Genomic DNA, 23,863 nt, shown 5'->3' on the forward strand with positions numbered 1-23,863 from the left:
AATTTTGATAAAAATAGCCACTGAAGCTCTTTTTTACACTGTAAAAGCTCACCTGAGACTTGCTGACATTTGAAATTACGATGTACCTCCAGTAGCATGCCAGTTAAATTTGTTCAAAATGAATCCTTAAACAGCATATTTTTATAATATGGTTCAAATAAATCGAGTGTACTTGTAAAATATGGTGATTGTCATACTATTAATGGGTCGATAACACATTTTTACTTCATAAGAGTTAATCATAAAGTTAGCATTCAGTAATGATAAATTTTATATATGAATTGCATCATTTAAACATAAATAGAAATAATGCTATCAGGCTGATTCTTCTTGTCATTAATAAATTACATGTAATGTGTGTGTGTGTGTGTGAGTGTCTGCATGTATGCATGTGTGTGTCTGTGCATGCATGTGTGTGTATTTGTGGTTATGTATGTGAGTTTGTGTGTATTTGTGTGTGTATGCGTCAGTGTGTGTTTGTGTGCATGTACATGTATGTGAATGTGAGTTTGTGTTTATATGTGTGTATGCATGTATGTGTGTCAGTGTGTGTGCATGTGTGTGTGTGTGTGTATTGTACACCAGTAATAAAATGTATGTGTGTGCATTTTTGCATGCATGCATGCATGAAGTATAGTACTGCACTTTATATCATTAATATACAATTTTAGTGTTCTTGAATTTATGAAATTCATGTTGTGATCATGTACATGTAAACTGCTAAAACAGATACCTTATCAGTTGTATAGTGAAAACATGAAAAAATGGTGTGCCACGCCTATGATGTAGTTATTAAATTTGTACGAGTGACCACAGACGTAGAAATGAAAGGTGTGCAGTAGATCTGAGTAAAACAAAGCTGTGCAGTTGAGCTAGGTACAAAATACAGTTGAAATTGATACTTTGTAACCCTTTGACATTTTGATATATTGACTAATTTGTTATGTAAGTTAATTTCCTGGATAATAGTTATAGGTCAAAGGTCAACCAATCTAATCGATGGTTTACTGCTGCATGTAGTAAATATAATGATGTGTGGGGAGATCTAAGTAAACTCATTCGAATAGACTGTCTATGGCTGTATAATGGTGTGGTAGGGAAAGATAACTAAAATCAGTCACTAGTTCATTTGTTCACATCCATGACAATAGAACAATTTTTGACATAATTTTACATCAAGATATCAAATTGATGCAAGTCCACAAATATACACTTACTATCAATTCCATGGAAATGTCAGATATAAAATGTACACTTACCATCAATTCCATGGAAATGTCAGATATAAAATGTACACTTACCATCAATTCCATGGAAATGTCAGATATAAAATGTACACTTACCATCAATTCCATGGAAATGTCAGATATAAAATGTACACTTACCATCAATTCCATGGAAATGTCAGATATAAAATGTACACTTACCATCAATTCCATGGAAATGTCAGATATAAAATGTACATATTTTCACTGTCGTGGATGAAGATAATGTATATATTTATTGCTCATAAAGGCCACCAGCCCAAATCTCACATCATGTTAGTGCAATAAGGTCACATCGGCTATTATATTGTATAGAAGATACAACGTTATTGCAGTGACCTGACAAAGTACTTGCAAAATATAAATGGTTACATCATACAGAGAGGAATGAGATAGAAAAGGAATTCATAGATGAAGGAATAAATAATTAAATACACTCTTTTCTTAACTTGAATGATTTGTACAAAAATAGATTATAACAGAATTCTTATTACAGAGCATGGATGAAGATAATATTACGTTTGCAAGTTGCACAATTGATGGCAAATGAAATTACATGATGTGATTGAATGGATGAAGATAATATGACATTTGCAAGTTGCACAAATGATGGCAAGTGAAATGTCATAGAAATTATGATGGTATTATGGGGAGGCTTTCCTGTGAGATTATGGAGAAATTTGCTTGCCGTCAGTAGTGCAAGGCAAGATTGATGTCACCCGAGACACTGAAATGATTTCACCATAATGTACATTTTATGTGTAATGATGTCAGGGTAAAGTTTACATAGAGATCAATGACATCTTGATGGATTGCATTACATTAATGGAAATTGGTGCAAAACTATTCTGTTTTGATAGATTTTACATCTTAGACTTGTGGAAAGGTTTTGTATTGACATAAACGCCATCCATTAATTAAGAGACCAGATTTTTTGCTGTTGGTCAAAATAATGGAAATTAGATTTTCATGTAAGTCACCACATAGTTAAGGTAAAGGGAATACCACAATTTTGGTGAGTCAAAAATTATTGTTTTGTGTCAGTGGTGCATCAAAGTGGCTTAGAGGGCAAAATGCTTAATAAGAGTATTGATTAGAACTTTTAAAAAAAAAATCAATTTCTTTTCTACTATTAAAAAAATTGTTAATTCTTAACAATCATTTCCTTGTATATTTGGTATTTAGGAGAAGACTATGTGAGAATCCCATGACATACAAGTGCAAGTATGGCATACTTGAGGTATTTGTATGAATGCTTGCAGTGTTCTCTGCGGCCGTACTTCCAGGAGCGTAGCAAGTGAAAGTGCAGCAGAAAACACTGCAAGCATGAGTAAAAATACGCTCGACTACCCACACTGGCACTCACATGGCATGGGGTTCTGTTATAATGACACTACACATCACGCACTTTCGTGTAGGATGAACGATTGCATTCTCATTTGCATATCATTTGCATACAGGTATGCAGTAAATTAATGTTTTTGGTATTGCACTGCAGAGCAAATACCACTAGTGTGTGCGTGCAGCGGTGCAAGTAATCTCTGGTACACATGTAATAGAAAAGGTCATTAAGAAGTATAGGAATAGAAATTGTTCTCAACAAAAGACCTTACTTTGGACAGTTTCTATCTGAGAACAGAGAAAAGGCTTATTGAGACTCGGATATTGAATGAATGGATATAATTGTGCAAAAATAACTATCCTCTGGAAAAAATACAAAGAACATTTTTGGGGCATTGGGAAAAGTTGCGATCAGTGGCTATTTATAATCATGAAAAAAATTGGATAATAATCAGGATTGCTTTTTTAATGAGACAGTAAACTGTCACAACATTTTAACGAAAATGAATGACTTGGCAGTCAGAATTAGAAAACATGATATAATTACATGTATTACCTTGATAAATAGTTTAGTCCTGTACATGTAATGATCATGTTCACCGTAAAAATTTCATTTTTACCACCAACAGCAATAGTTTATGCTATCGGAGCGTTGATATAAATGTGGTGGCTTTTGCATCCTCACGTGACTTACTTTCAAACTAGAGGTTGAGTTTGTAGTAAACTGAACGAAGTAACCAATAGGCCTTTCCAAAATTTGCCATGGTGGCGCTCTACTTCCTGTCTGTGTGTACCTTGGGGGTATACATGGTACAGGTTACTTGGTTAATCATAGAGCATTGCTGCTTTCCTCAATGTCTGAACAATATGAAAAACATCCCTGATTTACACTTCTACAAAATGCCAAGGAACAGAACTCTTAAGAAACAATACTATGAGGTGATGATACCCCCAATTTGAACGAGGGCGCTGTATGCTCAATTTCCAGTTTGCAGTCTGCAATGGCCTATTTATAACCACCTGTCAGTGTGTGATGGATTACTACAGACATGTGCTGTTCACCGCTTCCTCAGCAGCAGATTTAGCTAGGTTTTTGGTAGTATTTGTCCATTTGACTATACGTTGGAAAGAGATTGTAGGGAACGGCTACGTGTGTAGTTACTAGACTACTTGATAAAGTAATAAGGCTGAAAAAATACAACCCCATGAATAATTTGAATTGTTAAGTTAATAGTAACACTATGTTTGACTGCAGTCCTGAGTCCTACCTGAATTTCTGTTATCTTAAATATTAAAATTACCAGGTAGATGTGTCATAACAATCATAAAATGCTTGCCTATGTCTTTACAGTGATCAGAGGATGAAGTTCCATTGACAGTGTCCATCAAAATAGAGATGTATTTCACAACTAAATTTGAAATGAAATACAAAATGCTTGCCTTATGTCTTTACAATGATTAGAGGATGAAATTGCATTGACAATGTCCATCAAAATAAACATTATAAGTGTTTGTTGTCATCTTTCAAGAAATGAAATTAGAATATTTTGACAGTGAAAATGGCAAAAACTCATTTAAATGTTAATGTGGCTGTGTTGTTATTGAATTTCTCTATCAATTCTGACAGTTGCCAAGCAAAATGTAATGAACGTATACACTAGTAGTACCCCCTTAAAAAGTCAATTACATTTTACAAATCCAGAGTTAATTAACGTTGTCATTATATGTTATGTCATATTTCATAAAACTGTCAAGTTTGATTTGACAACTTCATAATTTATATGAATAATAATAGAATAGGAGAGTGAAAGTTGACTGCGATAATTGGCTATAAGGTCGACTTGATAAAAATTGAAAATAAGTGTAATAACCATCAAATGAGTCATTTACACTTAATGATGTAATATCGTCCGCAAATAAATCACAAGTGACTAATTTGCATCTAACTGTATTAAAAAAAAGGTCAAAGGTGTAAACAAATTGACAGAAAAGTGTCATTTTATTTTTGAGTTTATTCAATTTATTGCTTTGGTTAAAAGGGCATTGGACCATACATGTACTCAAGCCAAGTTGTTGTCTTTGAACAGAAAATGTGGATTATATACCATGGGAAACATACAAGAAAAAGAAGTACTGTCAGAATTCTGATACATCATTGTACTTTTATAATTTAGTAATATAGCTAGATAAAAATCAAATACAATAATTAATAAACACTTGCCATTATAATAACTTTCAGTGAGTATGTAATAAAAATATCACAGCCCAGGATTTTGATACTTCATATTTGATAAAATAAATCCATAAAAATCATAAATACAAAACAAATTATACATTTGCTATGACATTAATGTTCAATCTGGGGGGGGGGGGGGGGTTACCAATGTGTGAGGGCACCCCCTGGGTCACTGCATACTTTACAGACTAGGGGAGGTACTATTCAATTCAACCTTGAAATACAAACACATGTTTTTGTATAATAATGTAACATGTAGTTACTAAATTTTATGTCACACCTTAAAAAAGATACAGGGCTTTTGTCCGCAAACTGTGTACTTTGTACAGCAAAAGTAGTGATATTTCATTATGAAAACCTGATATACATTTGAAAACTTCAAGGTAAAGGTACATCATACTACATGTGATGTACAAATTCCCAAATGATGACAGGTCTTCGTTTTTATCAACTGCAATTACCTCATGCATTTTCTATTTTGTATTCCCCACTGTAAATCAATGATTGAGTGAGTAGATATCACACGATACTTGCAGCTGTTAATTGAAGGGTACTACATGAATCCATAATATCAGGTGTTAAATGAATTCTTGTCTGTAAATCCTAGGTAATCAAAATATCAATAATTGATGCATATGATTCATGAACAAACATATGCAGTTAAATATACTCAGAGCTAGAGACATACATTACACATTTTTACCACAAACTCATTTAACCCCCCCCCCCCCCTCCCCTCCCTCCAGCATATCCTTGTGATGGGATTTCTATCTAGATACCTGTGTCACTGCCAGGCTATCTGTCTCTTTGTCTCTGGCTGTCTCAACTGTCTGTCTGTCACAGTCTCTGTCTCTCTGTCTCTCTGACCTCTCTATCTTATGTCAGTTCATCTGTCTGTCTCTGTCTGACTGTGCCTGACTTCTCTTGTCTGACTGTGCCTGACTTCTCTCTCTTCTCATATGTCACTCCATCTGTGTTTCTCTGTCTCTCTTCTTTCTGTGCATGTCTGTCTGTCACTCCCCTCTCTCTCTCTCTCTCTCTCTCTCTCTCTCTCTCTCTCTCTCTCTCTCTCTCTCTCTCTCTCTCTCTCTCTCTCTATTTTCTTTCATTTCTAACTGTTTACATCTCTTACTCAGTGTTACATAATCTTAAAAACCCTGTACATTTTCCTACTATAATTAATTCACTTAGTAGAAATTATATATGATTGAAAGGAAAATGTCAAGAATTGTCATTCTGTGTTCAGTAACCACAACTAAATTGTATACTCACCCATGAAAAGATGTGCTGTAGAATTCAACTTCAAGTTGAAGGGGAAACTCTAAAATATTTACAGTTTTGCAACATTTCCAGTTACAAAGGGCATAAAAACCAGATACAATCTATAAGATAAAAGGAATGCGTTGTTTACGCCAAGGGGAGGTTTTCGTTTGCCCTTTCTGGAGACAGAACTTTTGACCTTAAGAAATCTAAATAACAAATCCTTAGGGTCTGCTGACTGCATGATATTGAAATGAATTTAAGTAGCAAGCTAAAAATTATGACATTTCTCTTTTATACAAAATATATCATTATTAATTTGAAGGTTTACATAAAACATGAATGTTTTAATTTTTAATTTTAGATGCATATTGTAAAATATGTTACTGAGAGTTTTCAGCTATAGATGAATATTTTGATATTCAATTTTTTAAATGGATATTGTAAACTGCGTCATTTAAAGGTTTACTTAAAAAATGAATGTTTATTTATGTTATACATATACATGTACAGGTGGTTCTACAATCCAGAAACTGTAATGGGTGTAATGATATAATTTTTTTTATATTTCAGGTGTTCCGGAAACTATAATTCCTTGTCAAAGGGTGTATTATAAATGACATTTGTTATTGTATATTTCAGGTGGTTCTTCAATCCAGAGACTATAATGCCTTATCCATGAGTGTAATGGCATTTGTTTCCATGATATATCCATTAGAATATATGTTTCCTGTCATTCCATTACTGCCCACATGTATGGCTTCTTCTGAACAGGTAACAACATATCATTTATATTCATCCAGACTGTCTCAACCAAACGTGTAGCCATCTTGGTTTACATTTATTAACAAAGAGAATGTACTGCAAGAGATAGTATTCTCAATTTCAAAGTGACAATCTTGGTTGAAAAGTCATATTATTTAGAAAAAGAAAATGTTATCATGGTGTTCTACTTGAAAAAATCAATGTGAAACAACCTAGACCACAGTGATGTTTGTACTTTCAATAAATTGCAAAAGATTAATAATTGTGTGAATTTTTTGTTATTGTAACACTTTTTTTACGCATTTATTAGCTTTTTGCAATGCAATGACTTACAAACACAGACTTTGTCAATGTTGTTTCATATTGATTTTTCAATAAATTGAAATCCAAAATAAATAACAAATCCTCATCGATATGGCCATTTTAAGTTAACACTATAATAGTAATTGTACCCAATATGCCTATCTAGTCATTACTTCACACTATCAAGTTTCTGATGTTCATTTCACTCCATCCCTCAAAAGTGGATTACTTTATTAATAACTTTTTGCACTCTATGGATAGGATCATTTGCAAGTAATGAAAAACTACTGTAACTCCCCAGGTTTGTTACCGGGGTTCACCATAAAAAAATACAGGTTCTGAAAAATCTAGCAAGTTTTACTGATTGACCATTAGTGTTACGAGAACTTCCGAACCTTAAGAAGAACACTGTTTGAAACTGGAAGGTTGCATTTTGTTACCAAGGTTCTTTTAATATTCCAACTGTAAAACTGGAAAATTGCATAATGGTCATAATTACTTACTCTATCAATATTTCCGTCTTTCAGTTGCTTCTTGCACCAACACCTTACATTATAGGAGTCCCAGCCAGTTTCTTCCCATACAAGTCAGGTTTCAAAATGCCAGATGATGTATGGCTTATAGACTTAGATTCAAATAAGGTAAGATATGTTGATATAATTTATATTCAATTTCAAGTTTAAGAAAGACAAATCCAAGGTTATTAAAGCAGTAGTTACATTTAAAAGAAATGCAGGTGTAATAACCCTAGATTTTTCTCTCTTCAGCTTGAATTCAAAGTTGTGTACGTGTCAAAGTCATGATAATTTACTTGTACCAAATACGAACTTACCTACACATGCATTAGCATACACATAACACAGTTCAAAAAGGTTTGCTTATCTATTACAATAAGTTCACGTCACCCTGAAAATATTCCCTATATCCACCTTTTGGCATTTACAAACTTCTGTGGGTGTAGGATTTGCTATGTGTCTTAGGTGTGTTTATCATTTACCTTAGAGCGACTTACGGAAAAGAAAATGTCAATTAGATATACAAAATCTGTCCTTATAATGGCTTAGCATGTACCAATTCTATTTTCAGGCAAAGAGTTTATCTTTATACCTTATAGGATGTAGATAATAAAATCTGTGTTCTAATCTTGTTATCTTATAGCCCAATTTCAGGCTAAAACGTAAAGTAAAACTGGAGCCAGAAGGAGTTTGACATTTATGGACACTAAGCCTTAACTTAAAGCTGAAGGAATTTGACATTTATACACTAAACCTTATTAAAACTGTAGCCAGGGGGAGTTTGACATTTTTGAATATTACGTTATTTGGATATAGCGTACCGGATACCTTGTTGCAGACTTCAGTGATGTAGCTCATGTACCATCTTAAACTTGAATTTTTCTGTTTATGGGTAATATTTGATTTTCATTCATAAAGACAAATATACACCCTTCCAAAGTTTAGTTTTACTCTTTTTGATTGAATAATATATTTTACAATGTCATTCATAGGTACATGTACACTTTAGTTACATAATGCCATATACAGGTATATTATGCAATTATGCACCCTCAAAAAAGGATGTTATAATAGGTATACACTGACTTTGGTCAACATGTTGTTGGGTATCCAGTCATGTATTTGTGGGCATTTTTCTTTCACTTTTCTCCAACCATGCCTGGTATTTTTCTAAAGGACTATATCTGTAATTAAGTTATAGCCAAAAAACAGGTGCAAAATCTTCCTGGGTTTTTAATTCTTTCTACTAGTGAGATGACATCAATAGCATCACCATGTGATTAGAACTAACTCAGAGGTTTGAGATGTACCATGTAAACATAATTACCATATTCTACATCACTGTGAGGAATCCTAATCTAAATTCAGGTTTGAATATATGACCATTGTAGCAAAATGTCAGGCATTGTAGGGGAAAAGCTAAGAGCAATATCAGTGTAGTTAATGACGTGAACGGCATCTCCATGTGATTAGAACTAACTCAGAGGTTTGAGCTGTACCATGTAAACATAATTACCATATTCTACATTGTTGCAGGCAAACCGTAATCTAATTCTCGCTACCTGCAATACAATTCTACACATCACTGTGGAGTCAAATGGAACGAAGTCGTGCGACAACGCGTTCTAACGTTGACAACTACACTTCCGGTCGGCTATGCTTATACACAGGAATGTTTCTTTCCGATTTTCAGTTGTAGACATCTCTTGTAATTTTGCCCTGGAAAGATACTGTACATATTTAAATTTCCCACCTCCATAATTATATGAGCTTAAAACTTGCGTTTATCTTATTTGTTACAATTAAACTGTTTGGAAGGAACATTCACGTGTATTGACATAGGCGACCAGAAGTGTAGGTGTCGACAAATGCAAGCGTGGTCGCAAGACTGCGTTCCATTTGACTCCTTAGCGATGCATAGAATTGTATTGCAGATAGCGAGAATTTCAGGTTTGAATATACATGTATGACTGTTATAGTGAAATGCCCAAGCGTGGTAAGGGAAAAACTAAGAGCAATATCTCCACATGACTCGACTGGACGCTAGTGTAATAACGTACATCAGATGGAACCTTCAAAAATGGATGATGTGTGGTTATTTTTATTTCAGATAACAGTTCCATTAAGTGCTGATGAGTTACCTAGTTTACCAGAACCTGAAGGTACTGTTCTTAAGAATCATCTCAAACAAGTAAGTAATATTATAGACTGATAAGAAGTAATTCATTCAAATACTGTACTAGTGTAGATGTCAACAAAAGTACATTGCCCTCGTAGAAAGTCTTCTATGTAATCTGATATGCATCACAAACTCTTGCCTGGAATCCATCAATTTTATGTCAACCAGTTCAGTATTTTTGTTGAGAATATTATGACAGTAAGTTGGTAAATGGTCTACCAGAACACCCCCCCCCCCCCCCCCCCCTCCATCATTCTACCAGAGGTCCCCAGTCATTCTACCAGAGGTCCCCAGTCATTCTACCAGAGGTCCCCAGATATTCAACTAAAATTACCCAGACTACCAGAATTCTCCAATGTACAGAATAATATGGATATAAGATATTTTGGAAGAAGTTATCATCTTTTAATTACCAAACTAACTAATCAGGAATAATCTATTATCAATTATGGTTTCCAAAGTATTATTTGATCTATCATGTTAAATAAAAACACAAGAGAATTTGTTCAGACTACACAGTATTTCGTTAATAATTGAAATTCTAAATATGATACATGAAATATATGAACACCCACACCGTACTCATATTTATCAAAGTGACAGTTGTATCGCTATTTAAACATTAAAAATGTAACAAATTTTGCAATATAAATGAATCATGTCATACTTTCGAAGGCTTTGGCATTAAATATACATAATTTGAATCATACTGATGGATATTGAGTTTGTGTGAAGATGTATAAAACTTGGATCGAATGCAGATGTAATAAAGTAACCTAAAGGCATTTGAAGATAAACTCATGACTTTTTTGAATTATCACGATTCTGTAATCATCTAGATGATGTCCTCTAAGTTTATCACTTAAGGGGTCTTTGCTAACTGACTGGGGTACTGACATTATCTGGCTAACAATCCCTGACACCTAGTAGTGCCTCTCAGCTGCAATGAATATTCATGAGATATACTGAATATTCATGAGATGTACTGAATATTCATGAGTGATGAGGAGTGATGTCTTGTTGATAAACACTTGTGGGTTTAACCATAGACATTTCTGTCCAACTTCTATGGTTTAAGAAGTAAAAACTTTCAATTACTTATAATGTAGTGCAACATACAGTCGCCTTTCAAAGTTTTTGAGTCACATTCAAAGTTCAAAGCCCAGACTCAAACTTACATGTATGGTGTCTCGTCATTTATCTAACATTATTATTATTATTAAACTTTATTCCGGGAAGGAAAAAGAACACTGGAAACATCCCATAGCTAAAACAGATAGGGAAAAAAAAGAGATAAAATATACATACATGCTAAAGATAAAAAAAAACACAGTCATAATGTACTGCTGCACGTACAATTCATGGAATGACCAGGTGCTAGTCATACTGCATGATATGATAAAAACTCATGACACGCTAGTGCAAGTGTGGCGTACTCAAGGTATTTGCATGAGTGCTTGCAGTATTCTCTGTGACAGTACTTTCACAAACGTAGCAGGTGAAAATGAAACAGAAAACAAACAATAAACTTTTGTAAAAATGACACTATGCGATCACATTCTTTCGTGTAGAATGAATGATGGCGTCCTCATTTGCATATCATTTGCATTGCTTTGCTGTGCAAATACCGCTTAGTATGCGCACCATTGCAAGTAATCTCAGGTACATAATTTTATGTAACTATAACAGTGTTTTATTTAAGGGCGGTAAGTAGGTAAAATCTACCGGGTTCCCACATCATTTTACCGGGGTTCCCCACCTAAACTATGATACATTGCATGGGAAGCACTACCAGTTTTACCTTTTTCCCCCTTTCTGTTACCGGGGTTCCCAAACCTTAGCAAAAACACTGTATAATATTTACTGGTTTCTTCATGACAAGATTAATTCCTAGCTGTAAAACAGCTGTGAGTATTAACATTGGATAAATACTATAACATAGGCTGTCCATAAATCTTTTTCATCATATCTCACTTCTGTAAACCTAGATGTTTTCACTACTACAAGCAAATTTTGCAATTTAAAGTCTAGTTCATATTTTTGTGTTTTTGTTTTCCAGTGAAATAAGTGAAAGTAAGTCTTAGCAAAATTTCCACATTTACAATATATACTGTCATTTCATTTCAGGCATTGGCAAGTATGAGTATGAGTCCCCAAGCTATCAGTAACTTAGATAAAGCTGACGGTAATGCCAAACCTGCATGGACAAGACGAGAAAGTTTCTCCTCTGATATGGGCTTCAATCCTTTCATCTATGGAAATGATGTTGACTCTGTTGACATAGCAACAAGAATTGCTATGGTGAAGTTCTTCAATTCTCCTAATGTTCTAGCTAACTTTGTTGAGCACACCAGGACATTGCGGTTGCATCCTAGACCAGTTGTTGCATTCCAGATACACCAATTCTTACAATCCAGACCACAGAAGTCACAGTTTACAGACAGACTTGCAAAGACACAGGTATGAGGATTATACAGCCCAATTCATGTTAGTGTTCACTGGCTCTGTTTAATACAACCATGCAGAAACCATTAAGAAACTGCACATTCTACGCTTTAAGACAGCAAAATTTAATTTCTTGCTACAGTCTATCAGAAAGATATAATCCATTTATAAATGTACTCAGGGGTGAACAAATCCACTGGTCCCATGGGTCTGGGACTAGTGATTTTTTTGGGCGGACCACACAAATTTTACCTTGTCTGGTCCGTCGGACCAGTACCTTACTGTTAATAACTATGTTAGAAAGTCGTCTGAATATACAGATTCATAGGTAAGATTTAATGTTTCACAGTAGCGGGACCTGGGACCACTAATTCTTTCAGCAAGACCACTGTATTTTTTATGGCACTGGTCCGGGGACCACCAGTTCACAAAATGATTTGTTCACCCCTGAGTGTACTGCAACTAGACACAGACAGACAGTTGCCAATGTTTTGATATCTGTATAAATTTTGGTGTCAGCATGGTGGCACGGTTGTTCATTTAATTAATTAAGTAATCCTCAAACCCTACATCAACAACAAATATTGATTAGTTTATTCATCACCTTTGTTCTCACCAACCTTTAAATAGGCAATAGAGTACTTTGCAGAATGGTCTCTGAATCCCACCAATGTAGCATTCTTACGAGTACACACAGGTGTGTATGATCCCCAACTGATTGGAGACAAACCCAAATGGTACAGTGCACAGCTTAGTCCTGTTGAGTTCAATGTCTATGATGAGAAACTTACACTAGCATCAGCACTTGCTGCAGCCATAGACCAGACATCAGATGATGAAAACCCCACGGATGAAAGTGGGAGTAATACAGAGGAAGAGGACGATGCGGGAAGTACTAGTTCATCATACTCATCTTTGAGTGACTTTGTAACAGATATTATGAATAGTGATATCCCTGGTGATGTATCAGGTAAGGCTAGGATAATATACATTTTATATGTGTGCAGGTGGACAATCTGTGTGTGTGATATGCGTCTGTATCTGTCTGTGTCTGTGTCTGTGTCTGTGTCTGTGTCTGTGTCTGTGCCTTTGTGTCTGTCTGTCTGTCTGTCTGTCTGTCTGTGTGTTTGTGCCTGTGTATGTGTGTGTCTATCTGTGTCTGTCTGTGTGCCTCTATGTATGTACGTACGTACGTATGTATGTATGTATGTATGTATGTATGTATGTATGTATGTATGTGTGTGTGTGTGTGTATGTGTGTCTGCATCAGTGTCTGTGTCTGTGTTATAATTGTTATTTGGGGACACTATGGTCTTTAACAGTATCATGAATATGTGCAAGCCATATAAGGCTGTTGTTTTAGAATCTATAAAAGTCTTGTAATAATCTATAAATACTTGTGAAGTAAGCCTGATTATAATCAACACGTCATGAATCTATTCCCATGGGTAAATTATAGTCAAATCATGTTGGTTCCTATCTCTCTTTAAATGAAATAATCAATAGAAAACGTGTAGTACATTACATTTATCAGTTCATTCCAACACATTAGTAGCAATTTACTAAGTGAACATTTATTGGTACATTCCAGTACACTTCTATCAATGCTCTCCCTGACCATAATGAATTGATGAAACAAGTTTAGTCATGTTTTACAAATATACAAAGTCATGCAAAGGAAAATTGTGAGTAGAATAAACAGAGAAAGCCAGTCATATTTGCCACTCAGCATTTTGATAGTGTACTACATTTACTGTTACTGTTATCAACCGTCATTTGTAGCCAATCTAAAAATCAAAAATCTATTTTCAATTAGCACCCAAATTGGCCAAATTATATGTACATTTTTACTCTTTAACCTTTCCAATAGTGGGAATATATCTATTGCTTGCACACATACTTGGCAATTTTCTTTCGATAAAAGGATATTGACAAACATGACTGCACTTTGTAATATTATTATTAGTAGTAATTTATTTCAAGCATGTAACAATCCCTATAAAACACTATAAAAATTAAAGCAGAAAGACTATTAACAACAATACAAACACACAAAAACCAAAAAAACAACAAAAAAACCTGATGTTTTGGTGGCAATACATGGTATAGTCAGATGACTATCTCTCCCTGATTTATGCATTCGCAATTCAGCATGTTACATGTTTGTATGTCTTGGTATTTACAGAGGTATGTGTAGAAATTTGGAACCACTTATTTGTTGACGAGTACATTTCAAGTTGCCAATTTGAACATTATGTGTTTTGAATGACTTGAGTAGCATTTTGGAACGACTAATTTGTTGACAAATATATTTAAAATTGCCAACTTTTAAGTTTTTATATGAGTTGTATAGCAGCTTGAAACTAGCAAAGGTTTGTTGACAAACATATAACATTGACTAATAATTATATTTCCTTTGAACACAGGCGAGTTTGAGAATCTACCTCCAGTAGACTTAGAACACCATGCTGTGTATTCACCACCCCATGAACTACAGATACCAGCCAGTGCTATGAGTAATAGTGATTCTGCATTCTCAATACCAGATAGTGATTCATCAGCATCTAGTTATCCATCACTTGGACATGACTTAGATGTTGAGTATCCACAATTACAGGCTTCCAGTCCGTTGTACAAGGCAGATATATCAATGACATCAGAGGTAGGATGTGTATTTAGCCTTTAACACAAAGTAATGTTTTCATGTTTATATATATAGCTCATTTTGTCAAAGTGGTGTTCTCAAAGCAGATATACCAATGACACCAGAGGTATATGAATGTGAGTTTTTACAAAGTAAAGTTTTCATATTAGTTCATTCTATCAAAGTGGTGATGTCACAGCAGATATACCAATGACACCAGAGGTATATGAATATTTAAATTTTAACAAAGTAAAGTTTATGATATTAGTTCATTCTATTAAAGTGGTGATGTCACAGCAGATATACCAATGACACCAGAGGTAGGGTATATGAATAAAGAAATTATGTGTATTTGTACAAAGCAAAGTTTCATGTTAGTTCATTCTATCAAAGTGGTGATCTCAAAGCAGATATACCAATGACACCAGAGGTATATGAATATGTGAGTTTTTACAAAGTAAAGTTTTCATATTAGTCCATTCTATCAAAGTGGTGATCTCACAGCAGATTTACCAATGAAACCAGGAGTAGGATATTTATGTGTATGTATTCATTTCCTTAATTAAACTTTTCAGTATGCATGTACACAAATGTAGAACTTAAAATATAAAATAAATCAATACACACTATATTAAACTTAATTTATTTCATACAATGTACTCCATTTATGCAGTTATTGTTTTTTTTCTTGCTTTCCTTTAAGTCTGCACAATTCCGTCGTATTTTATTTTTAAGAAGTCATATCAAATTTATGTCGGTATGATTTTGTTTTTTATTTATAATATAGTTATCCTCTGTAGGTAGAAGGTGCTGAGTGTAGTATTAGTTGGGGTCAAAGGTTACAGTCAGGCCATGCTGACTTGTACTATGTAGAGCTAGAACGTCCATTCCGTTTAGCTTCTGACAATATGATTTCACCTAATGAACATACCTTGCAGCAGATAGAATGTATTTTCTGATTGCTTCTACATTCCAATAAATTGATTTTATCATGATGGTTACTTGCAGAAGTCAAAAAATCAATTCTGATTGGCCAATGAAACATTGTTACAGTAGCAAGTGATAGTCACTCACAGAAGTCACCATATCTATTCTGATTGGCCAACAAAACGTTATAGTAAATGATAATTACTTATAGAAGTCACCATATCTATTCTGTTCACCAACAAAACTTTGTAACAAATGATAGTCACAGATATCAAAATATCTATTCTGATTGGACAACAAAAGAATGTAGCAAATGATAGTCACTCACAGAAGTCAACATATCCATTTAGATTGGCTGCAAGAACAAACCTTAAGAACATAAATATTAATCTATGCTGATTGGAAAACAATGATTCTAGACTGCATGCTATTGGTCAATGGTTACTCTTTAAATTATGTGAATTATGAATATTTAATTAGATGCAGCAAGATTCACAAATAAGGCAGATGGTGGTCATTTTACGCTTAGGCTTGTAAATATTGCTACAAAGTAGTGAAATGTATCCAAATAAAATATGTAAAACTTAACTGTAAAGTTAACAAATAATCTGAGAAGCATGTACATGTAGATAGATTTAGAGAAATGTAGATGTAGGTCTGTAGATATTAGAAGAAATTTAGAAATGGGTGCAGAACAAAGTTTAAATTTATTTGTAAAATGTTTTATGGTATTAAAAGTATTGTGAAGTACCTTTAATACATGTGCTATTTAATATTGTTTGAATTTCAAGTTGTCAATTTTACAAGAAAATTAAAATGTCTTTGTGGAAAACTGTTTTCTGGCAGATTTATAGGAAAAGTTGACCCAGGACAAAGGAATAATCCTATAGGCTGTATAAATCTGTATGGCTTCATTAAGTAGATAATGTTAAAACCTGGGATTGAAACCCCTATAAACCTTTCACTTTGTGAATACTTAACTTGAACATCAGTTTTATCATTTTCTCATCAGCATCCTCCCGAGGTGATTCTATCTGGTGGAGACACTGACGCTGATGTTGAAAGTTTGAAATATGATTCAGATAGCAACTATAGCGGAACTACTGCAAACACTGTGGAATACCTCGGTACACCAACAACTAGGAAATTTTCAGTGGACCATGATAATAACTCTATACAGTCTGATCCGGGATATCCCCCGGCACAGAGAGAACGCAGTAGAAATGGACACAGTGATTGGGGAGAGTCTTCCTCACTTGGCAATTCAATGGAAATATCCACAGGGCGAAAATCAATGGATGATGAAAGGTCAAGGGGTACGTCCACAGTCATTAAGAAGCTGAGTGCCATGTTAAGATCTGATTCTGCAGAATCATCACCTGTGACAACACCTCAGAGGAGACCACCACATTTGAAAGGACTATCAGATAGCCGGAGTACAGAGAGAGAACAAGGGTCTCCTACTACTTCCATAGCTAGTAGTGATTTTAACGGATACCCACCAAGTATCAAGTCAGATCCAGGAAATTATCGCAGCAGTAGTGGCGTGTCCAGTATGAGTTTACCACTGGGAAGTACCAGGAAGAAGAAACATCTCAGTCCATTTCCAACAGGTCTGTTAAACCAGGTGTTTAAGAAATGATACAGTGCAATGATTGGTTGATTTATATCAAATCTACATGGTTGTCAGTTGAACCAGATGGGCATGAAAGAACAGTTATAATAAATGCAATTGGTTGATTTATATTAAATTTACATGATATTTTCATTGTCGTTAATTATATCAGTGAAACCAGATGTGCATAAATTGTAGATCATATCAACACCAATGAAATAATTCTTATACACAAAACCAACACCCTAAGTACAAGCCGTAGACTTAGCATTACAGAAATTTATACTTAGATCAGGATATTGCATGAAACATTATAATGATGAATGTAATATATTTGTGTTTGGTTAGACTCATTCACAACTTTGAAGGGTGACTGCATGTAATTACAATAAGTTTCAAAATATCAGTCAGCATCTCTGTTTGATACAATCAGGTAGAAAATAATAAGAAACTACACATACTACAATGTAACATACGGTAGTAAGGATTGATTGGATACAGTTTCTTGCTACATTTTGTCCAAATGAAATGAACTGATGTACCACCATGTAGACATCAAATACAGACATTAAAACATTGGCCTCCACATGTCTGTCTAGTTGCAGTACATTGATTTTTATGGTTTATTTCATTCAGACTAAATGCTGCAATAAATTGCAATCTTGCTATTAAAGTGCAGCATCTTGTTGGTTTCTGCATGGTTGTATCAGACAGAGCCACTTAATGGTATTTTGAAATCAGCTGTAATTCATGAAGTGAAAACTTTGATTGATATATTACTTCTTCTGATTTATTTCTCCTATTATAGGATCAAGGAAAGCCAGTCTTGTTGAGAGGTCGACACTGATCAAACACAGTTCTACAGGAAGGAAAACACCTGATAAAGAAAGACCTAGTCCTACATCACCCCCAGAGGTTATAGCTAGTCAGTAAGTATAGTCCCTTCATTTTATTTCTGCAATGGGGGGGGGGGGGGGGGGGGGGGGGATGTTAAGGTGGTGGTGTAAAAAAATGGGTTCTGTGCATTTCTTCAATGTACACTGAAGTTACAGTTATAGGTTTGTGGTTTGTTTCACAATTCTCCCAATGTGTGCCTGTCTCACCATACCTCTTGCATAAACCTCGTATGTGTTTTATATTTCATTTTTATGAGCATGTTCTCAAAGTAAATAAATGAATAAATAAACCAATTTCATTCAAAGATGGTTCACAGTTAATGCACTACATTTACATTGTACATGGTCATATACACACTTTTTCGTTCTTTTTCACTTTTGCAACCCCATTAACAATAATGGAGTGACAGTCATACTTGTCTGAATTCAATTGTCTACAAATATACATAGCATGTTCAACTCATTGCTTTCTTAACAGAGAAAATCAGCAGTTTCTGAAAGAAGTAATACGCAATGTAATGGAAGGCAATGGAGTTGGGTGGCTGAGTTTACCTCGGTTAAAGAAACTGATGCAAAACGAAAACCTTAGAGCTCAGGTTGTGAGTCAACTATATCCTCAAGATAGCACAGTTACAGAAGATTATATTGAGGATGTTGTAAGTATATCAATCACTCTATCTATTTATCAATATATCTGTCAATCAATCAGTCAATTAATAAATCAATCAATCAATCAATCAAGCAATCAATTGTTTATCAGCTGTATCCTCAAGATAGTACAGTTACAGAAGATTATATTGAGGATGTTATTAGTATTCAATCAGTGTATCTATCAATCAATTTCTCAATCAATCAATCAATCAATCAATCAATCAATCAATCAATCAATCAATCAACATGTGTAATGTACGTGTACACAGTCAGGGCACCGGCAACTACACAAATCAGTTCACTGTTAGGATACTTAACTTCTAAACATTCATATTTCCAATTTTCTTATCTCTTTTGTAGAAAATTACGAAGCAAGTATACAAAGGACTGATAACAGTGTTAAAAGCACTGATTAATGGTTTAGAGTATACATTTGAAACAAGTGGCTCAGGAGGAATGGCTAGTGCTTCCTCTGTACTTGAAATTATCCATACTCACTACTTTGGTAAAGAAGTGGATATTAAAAGTCAAACACAGAAGAAAGAAGCATCGACACCTGATGATGAAAGTATGTTTGGCAGTCGTGAGGGTTTGTATATGTCAGGGGATTTTGGTGGTAGTTTTCACTATATACATCCTTATGGCGGCTCTAAATACGACACCCATAGCTTGAATGAAGACAATCTTATTGCTGCATTAGGTGAGGACTGTCTCTCCACACTTCTCTGGATGTTACAGTAGTAATAGTCACAATTATTGGTTGCGGAAACAGGATATTGGACACCTCTGAAAAATTTACCATTTTGAAGTGTCTCTGAAATTTCTCATTTTTAACTTAAGCAGTGATAACCAATTTTAGCAATTAGTACATTCTAAATTTCTTGAATATGCCCTTGAATTCACATTTTGTCAAAAGATTGTCATTTTATGGTTTTAAATTTTATCAACAAACTTGTTTTTTGCATTTTATTTTCAACGGTATTTGATTTTATACTAGATTTGGGCAAATAATCATGAAATTTGATTCAGTGTCAAAACTTTGATTTACTAGTACAAATATCCCATTTACTAGATTTTTATAAAATCAGAGCTGCCATATTTTTTCTCTGTAAATTTCCGTGACCAAGAATTGATGACTAATTTGGTGGTGTAGACAATCCTGCATGCCCGTAACAGTGTTGGAAAATAAAAAGTGTAAAAACGTCTCTTGTGAAGAATTCTGCTGTTCTCTACCCTAATATGGTGAATGGTTTGCTGGTCTTGCCCTCGTAGGTCTTCCATTGCTGTGTACTTGCCTCTTTACTATTATTCTGACCATTTTCCTACAACTTAGGCTGACTTTCCATGATTGCTGTGGGCAGGATAGCTTTATTTTCCTACAACATAGGCTGATTTTCCATGATTGCTGTGGGCAGGATAGCTTCATTTTCCTACAACATAGGCTGATTTTACATGATTGCTGTGGGCAGGATAGCTTTATTTTACTACAATGTAGGCTGATTTTACATGATTGCTGTGGGCAGGATAGCTTTATTTTCTACGACTTAGGCTTGTGTGCATTTACATGGCACAAAATCTAAGTCAGCTGGAAACTCGTATTAAAACTCCCCTCATCTCCCCTTGAATACACCTCAGCTTGGTGCTAATATTCCACTTCAGTAGCTCCCAATCAACAGATTCTGGGTCTTCATGATCAGTCTTCTCAACTACTCCTATGTTAAAGACATATGGCGGATCCTAAACTGTTATTCTACAAGATTTTGTCTCTGTTTCTAGTAGTCCACTTTATGACAGCTGATGTGTCCACATGTTAAAAAAATGCATTTGTTCAAACAGTAACTATACTTTACATTCAATACAAATAGTATGTGGGTGCTTCAGTCCTGGCACACACCCCCCCCCCTCCACACCACCACCCCATAGTAATACTCTTAGGGTAGGAAAATGGTCAACTCCTGGTTATTGGCAATCTGTAGAGTCCCATTGATCCTGTCCAGATGGTTGCCCTGCTACCCAGTGTACCAGTGTCAGATGGTTGTCCCACTATCCAGTGTTCAAATGTCGTTGTGGTAGCATAGTGTTTGTAGTTTTAGTTTTACTGTAACGTTACTGAACAGTGACTGCTCTCAATGTTCGTGACAAAATTGCATCAAATGACTGCAGTGTCTGTTTTATGTTTTATCACTTAGTATTGCTGTTCCAGTACAATGTTGTGTTTGTTATGATCATATACTCACCATGTTCTTCATCATAGTTAACACAGTTATGTACATGTATGTTCACTGCTGCATGGTATATGTATGTTGCATATGTTGTCTTTATATTAAACAGAGAATTTGTCATTAGTCACCTGTATGTTCTATTTGGTATTATGTTATGTTATGTTCATGTCCACTGTAGTTATACATTGTAAGATATGAATGTACATGGCAGTGCAGCACATATTTATGTTATTAATGGATGCTGTTTCTGCATATATCAACTGTGCACTAGTCTTGCAAACACACACACACACACACACACACAGTCAGACACACAGACACACACACCTGCACTGTGCTCACACTTGAAATACTAGCTGCCATGTGCTGTTTTTATGTAGTAATGTATACATGTAATATGTTGCACTCACATAACTATGCAGACACTGGCAAATGATACAGTTATGGCATTGTTAAATTATACTGCACTCACAAAATATGCAAACATTATTAGCATGTATAATATGGTGCACTGCAGCACTATATTGTAATGACTAATCATAAACTGTTTATATTTTTTTCTGGTTTGTCACACTTTTTCTCTCTCTCCTCATCATGGGGTGCACGTTTCTTCTACCTTCTATGCATACCTCAATTATACCAGAGAGTAAGAACCCATCTTTGACTTTGTGTGGAAGTAGCTTTGTAGTATGAATCATATTTTAATAACAAACAGTAGTAATGTATACATTGGGTGAAGTTAAGTCCTGTTGTCTAGTAGATCATTGTATGAAACTAACAGTAGAACTCCTCATACCATGTATATAGAACAAATTGTGAAGCCTTTTCAAATCAAATCTCATTTATTAACATTTTATGATTCAAGGTCTTGTTTTTCCGTAGTTTTTCGTAAAAACATAGAACCTCTTCTCCTCACTCACATAGTGCAAGTTATGGTCTGTAGTTTAGTCACATCTTTCATGTATAACAGATCCTGTTTACTAACAAATTATTACAAATATAGTTAATATCAATTCATAATAAACTTATCAAAAGGTCTTCAATTTTAGTCATTTTGTGTATGAAACTAAAAACATAGAATCCCTTCCCATCATCTAAGTGGCACAAATTATATGATTTGTAGTTTAGTTCAACTCTGATGTATAACATCTCATTGATAATATTTTTAGTTTAAGATACGTTCGTAATAAAGGTCTTGTGTTTTTAATAGTAGTTTTCTGTTTAAAACTAAAAACATAGTATCCCTACCCATCATCTAAGTGTCACAAATTATATGATCTATAGTTCAGTTCTTCTCTGATGTACATGAATAATAGATGTCATTAATAATATATTCAGTTAAGATAACTTCATTATAAAGGTCTTGTGTTTTAGTAGTTTTCTGTTTAAAAGTAAAAAGGATAGATTCCCTTCTCATCACTCGTAGTGTAGTTTTAATAGTTCAAATCTTATGTCTAACAGATGTCATTTAAACATAATATTACAATTATAGTTGATATAAATTCATAAAGTACTTGTTTTTAATAGTTTTATGCATAAAAGTAAAACATAGAATCCCTTCTCATCACTCACATAGTACAAATTACTATTTATGATTTCAATAAAAGCTGATGTATAACAGATATTGTAATAAAATGAAATTCCTAATGCAAGTCTTATTGTCCAGTAGTTTTCTCTATGAAGCTAATAATCTAGAATGCCTTCCCTCCACATACTACAAAGTATATAATATTGTAGTTTGAGTCAAAGGGTTCCTAGCAAACAGAGTTGTGATTATTCTTCATATAGGTGACTTAATGCCATCCTGTGAAAAAGGGCCAAAGTTAGTCCAAGTTAGTTGGATTGGTTAAAAACCTGTAGACCTGAGTTGTTGTTTTTTAGGTCATCCATAATCCAGTTTTATTTTGTCGTTTTTGAATACATGTAAGGGTAGTTAAGTGTTGTTATCAGGCTGTGTTTGTTATATATAGGGCTAAATTTGTAGAATCCTTCCAAACAAGTTATAGGTGATACTTAATTGAAGGGACATGTGCACTTACAGCTGATACATAATTGAAGGAATTTTATTCAGACAAGCCAATTACTCAATTAGTGAATTGATCATAACAAGAGGAGCAATTCAAGATGCAATAAACTAAACTATGTCATAATACTTTGTAAGACTTAACATGTTCTCATTATCATTAACATTTGCTTCTTAATGAAAATTAGCTGCTTTAGAATTTGTATCAAATGTAATGTGTCAACATGCAATGAAGAACAAATTTAAAAACAAATTTTGAAAACTAATCTGGAAAGGAAGCAGCAGAACATTGATGGAGCAATTTATTGTGTTTGAAAACAAAAAACTAAAATATTTTTCTGCCAAGTTTACTCTCAGATCAATTTGATTGTAAAATAAAAAGTTATTTAAACCATGACCATGTTAACATTGTGCAGTCATACACTTTGTACAAATGTGGCCTTGTTGAATGGTTTGATAAGTTAGTGTTAAAAGAATGATATGTACCGCTAGTCACAATTTTTCAGAAATTGAAATAATTGCCAGTAACCAGGTAAATGTAGGGATGATCAGATTAAAAGTTGTTTGCAATGTAGA

The 23,863-nt window shown here is 34.3% G+C and overlaps 1 protein-coding gene across 6 annotated transcripts in view; it reads left to right on the forward strand.

Annotated features, from left to right (window-relative positions):
- LOC144447937 (MAP kinase-activating death domain protein-like) overlaps positions 1-23,863 on the forward strand; it is a 70,483-nt gene that overhangs the window by 25,323 nt on the left and 21,297 nt on the right. For 3 of the 6 annotated variants that reach the window (XM_078138040.1, XM_078138041.1, XM_078138044.1), the window contains exons 4-13: positions 6,745-6,876; positions 7,698-7,811; positions 9,796-9,876; positions 11,992-12,324; positions 12,940-13,279; positions 14,736-14,971; positions 16,893-17,493; positions 18,304-18,424; positions 18,870-19,047; positions 19,403-19,742. In XM_078138040.1, coding sequence (XP_077994166.1) covers positions 6,745-6,876; positions 7,698-7,811; positions 9,796-9,876; positions 11,992-12,324; positions 12,940-13,279; positions 14,736-14,971; positions 16,893-17,493; positions 18,304-18,424; positions 18,870-19,047; positions 19,403-19,742 — 2,476 coding nt within the window. The remainder of the gene's footprint in view (positions 1-6,744; positions 6,877-7,697; positions 7,812-9,795; positions 9,877-11,991; positions 12,325-12,939; positions 13,280-14,735; positions 14,972-16,892; positions 17,494-18,303; positions 18,425-18,869; positions 19,048-19,402; positions 19,743-23,863) is intronic. The other 3 variants (XM_078138043.1, XM_078138045.1, XM_078138042.1) reach the window with 2 other exon arrangements.

The sequence above is a fragment of the Glandiceps talaboti genome, chromosome 17 (assembly GCF_964340395.1).
Source record: "Glandiceps talaboti chromosome 17, keGlaTala1.1, whole genome shotgun sequence".
Taxonomy (NCBI): domain Eukaryota; kingdom Metazoa; phylum Hemichordata; class Enteropneusta; family Spengelidae; genus Glandiceps; species Glandiceps talaboti.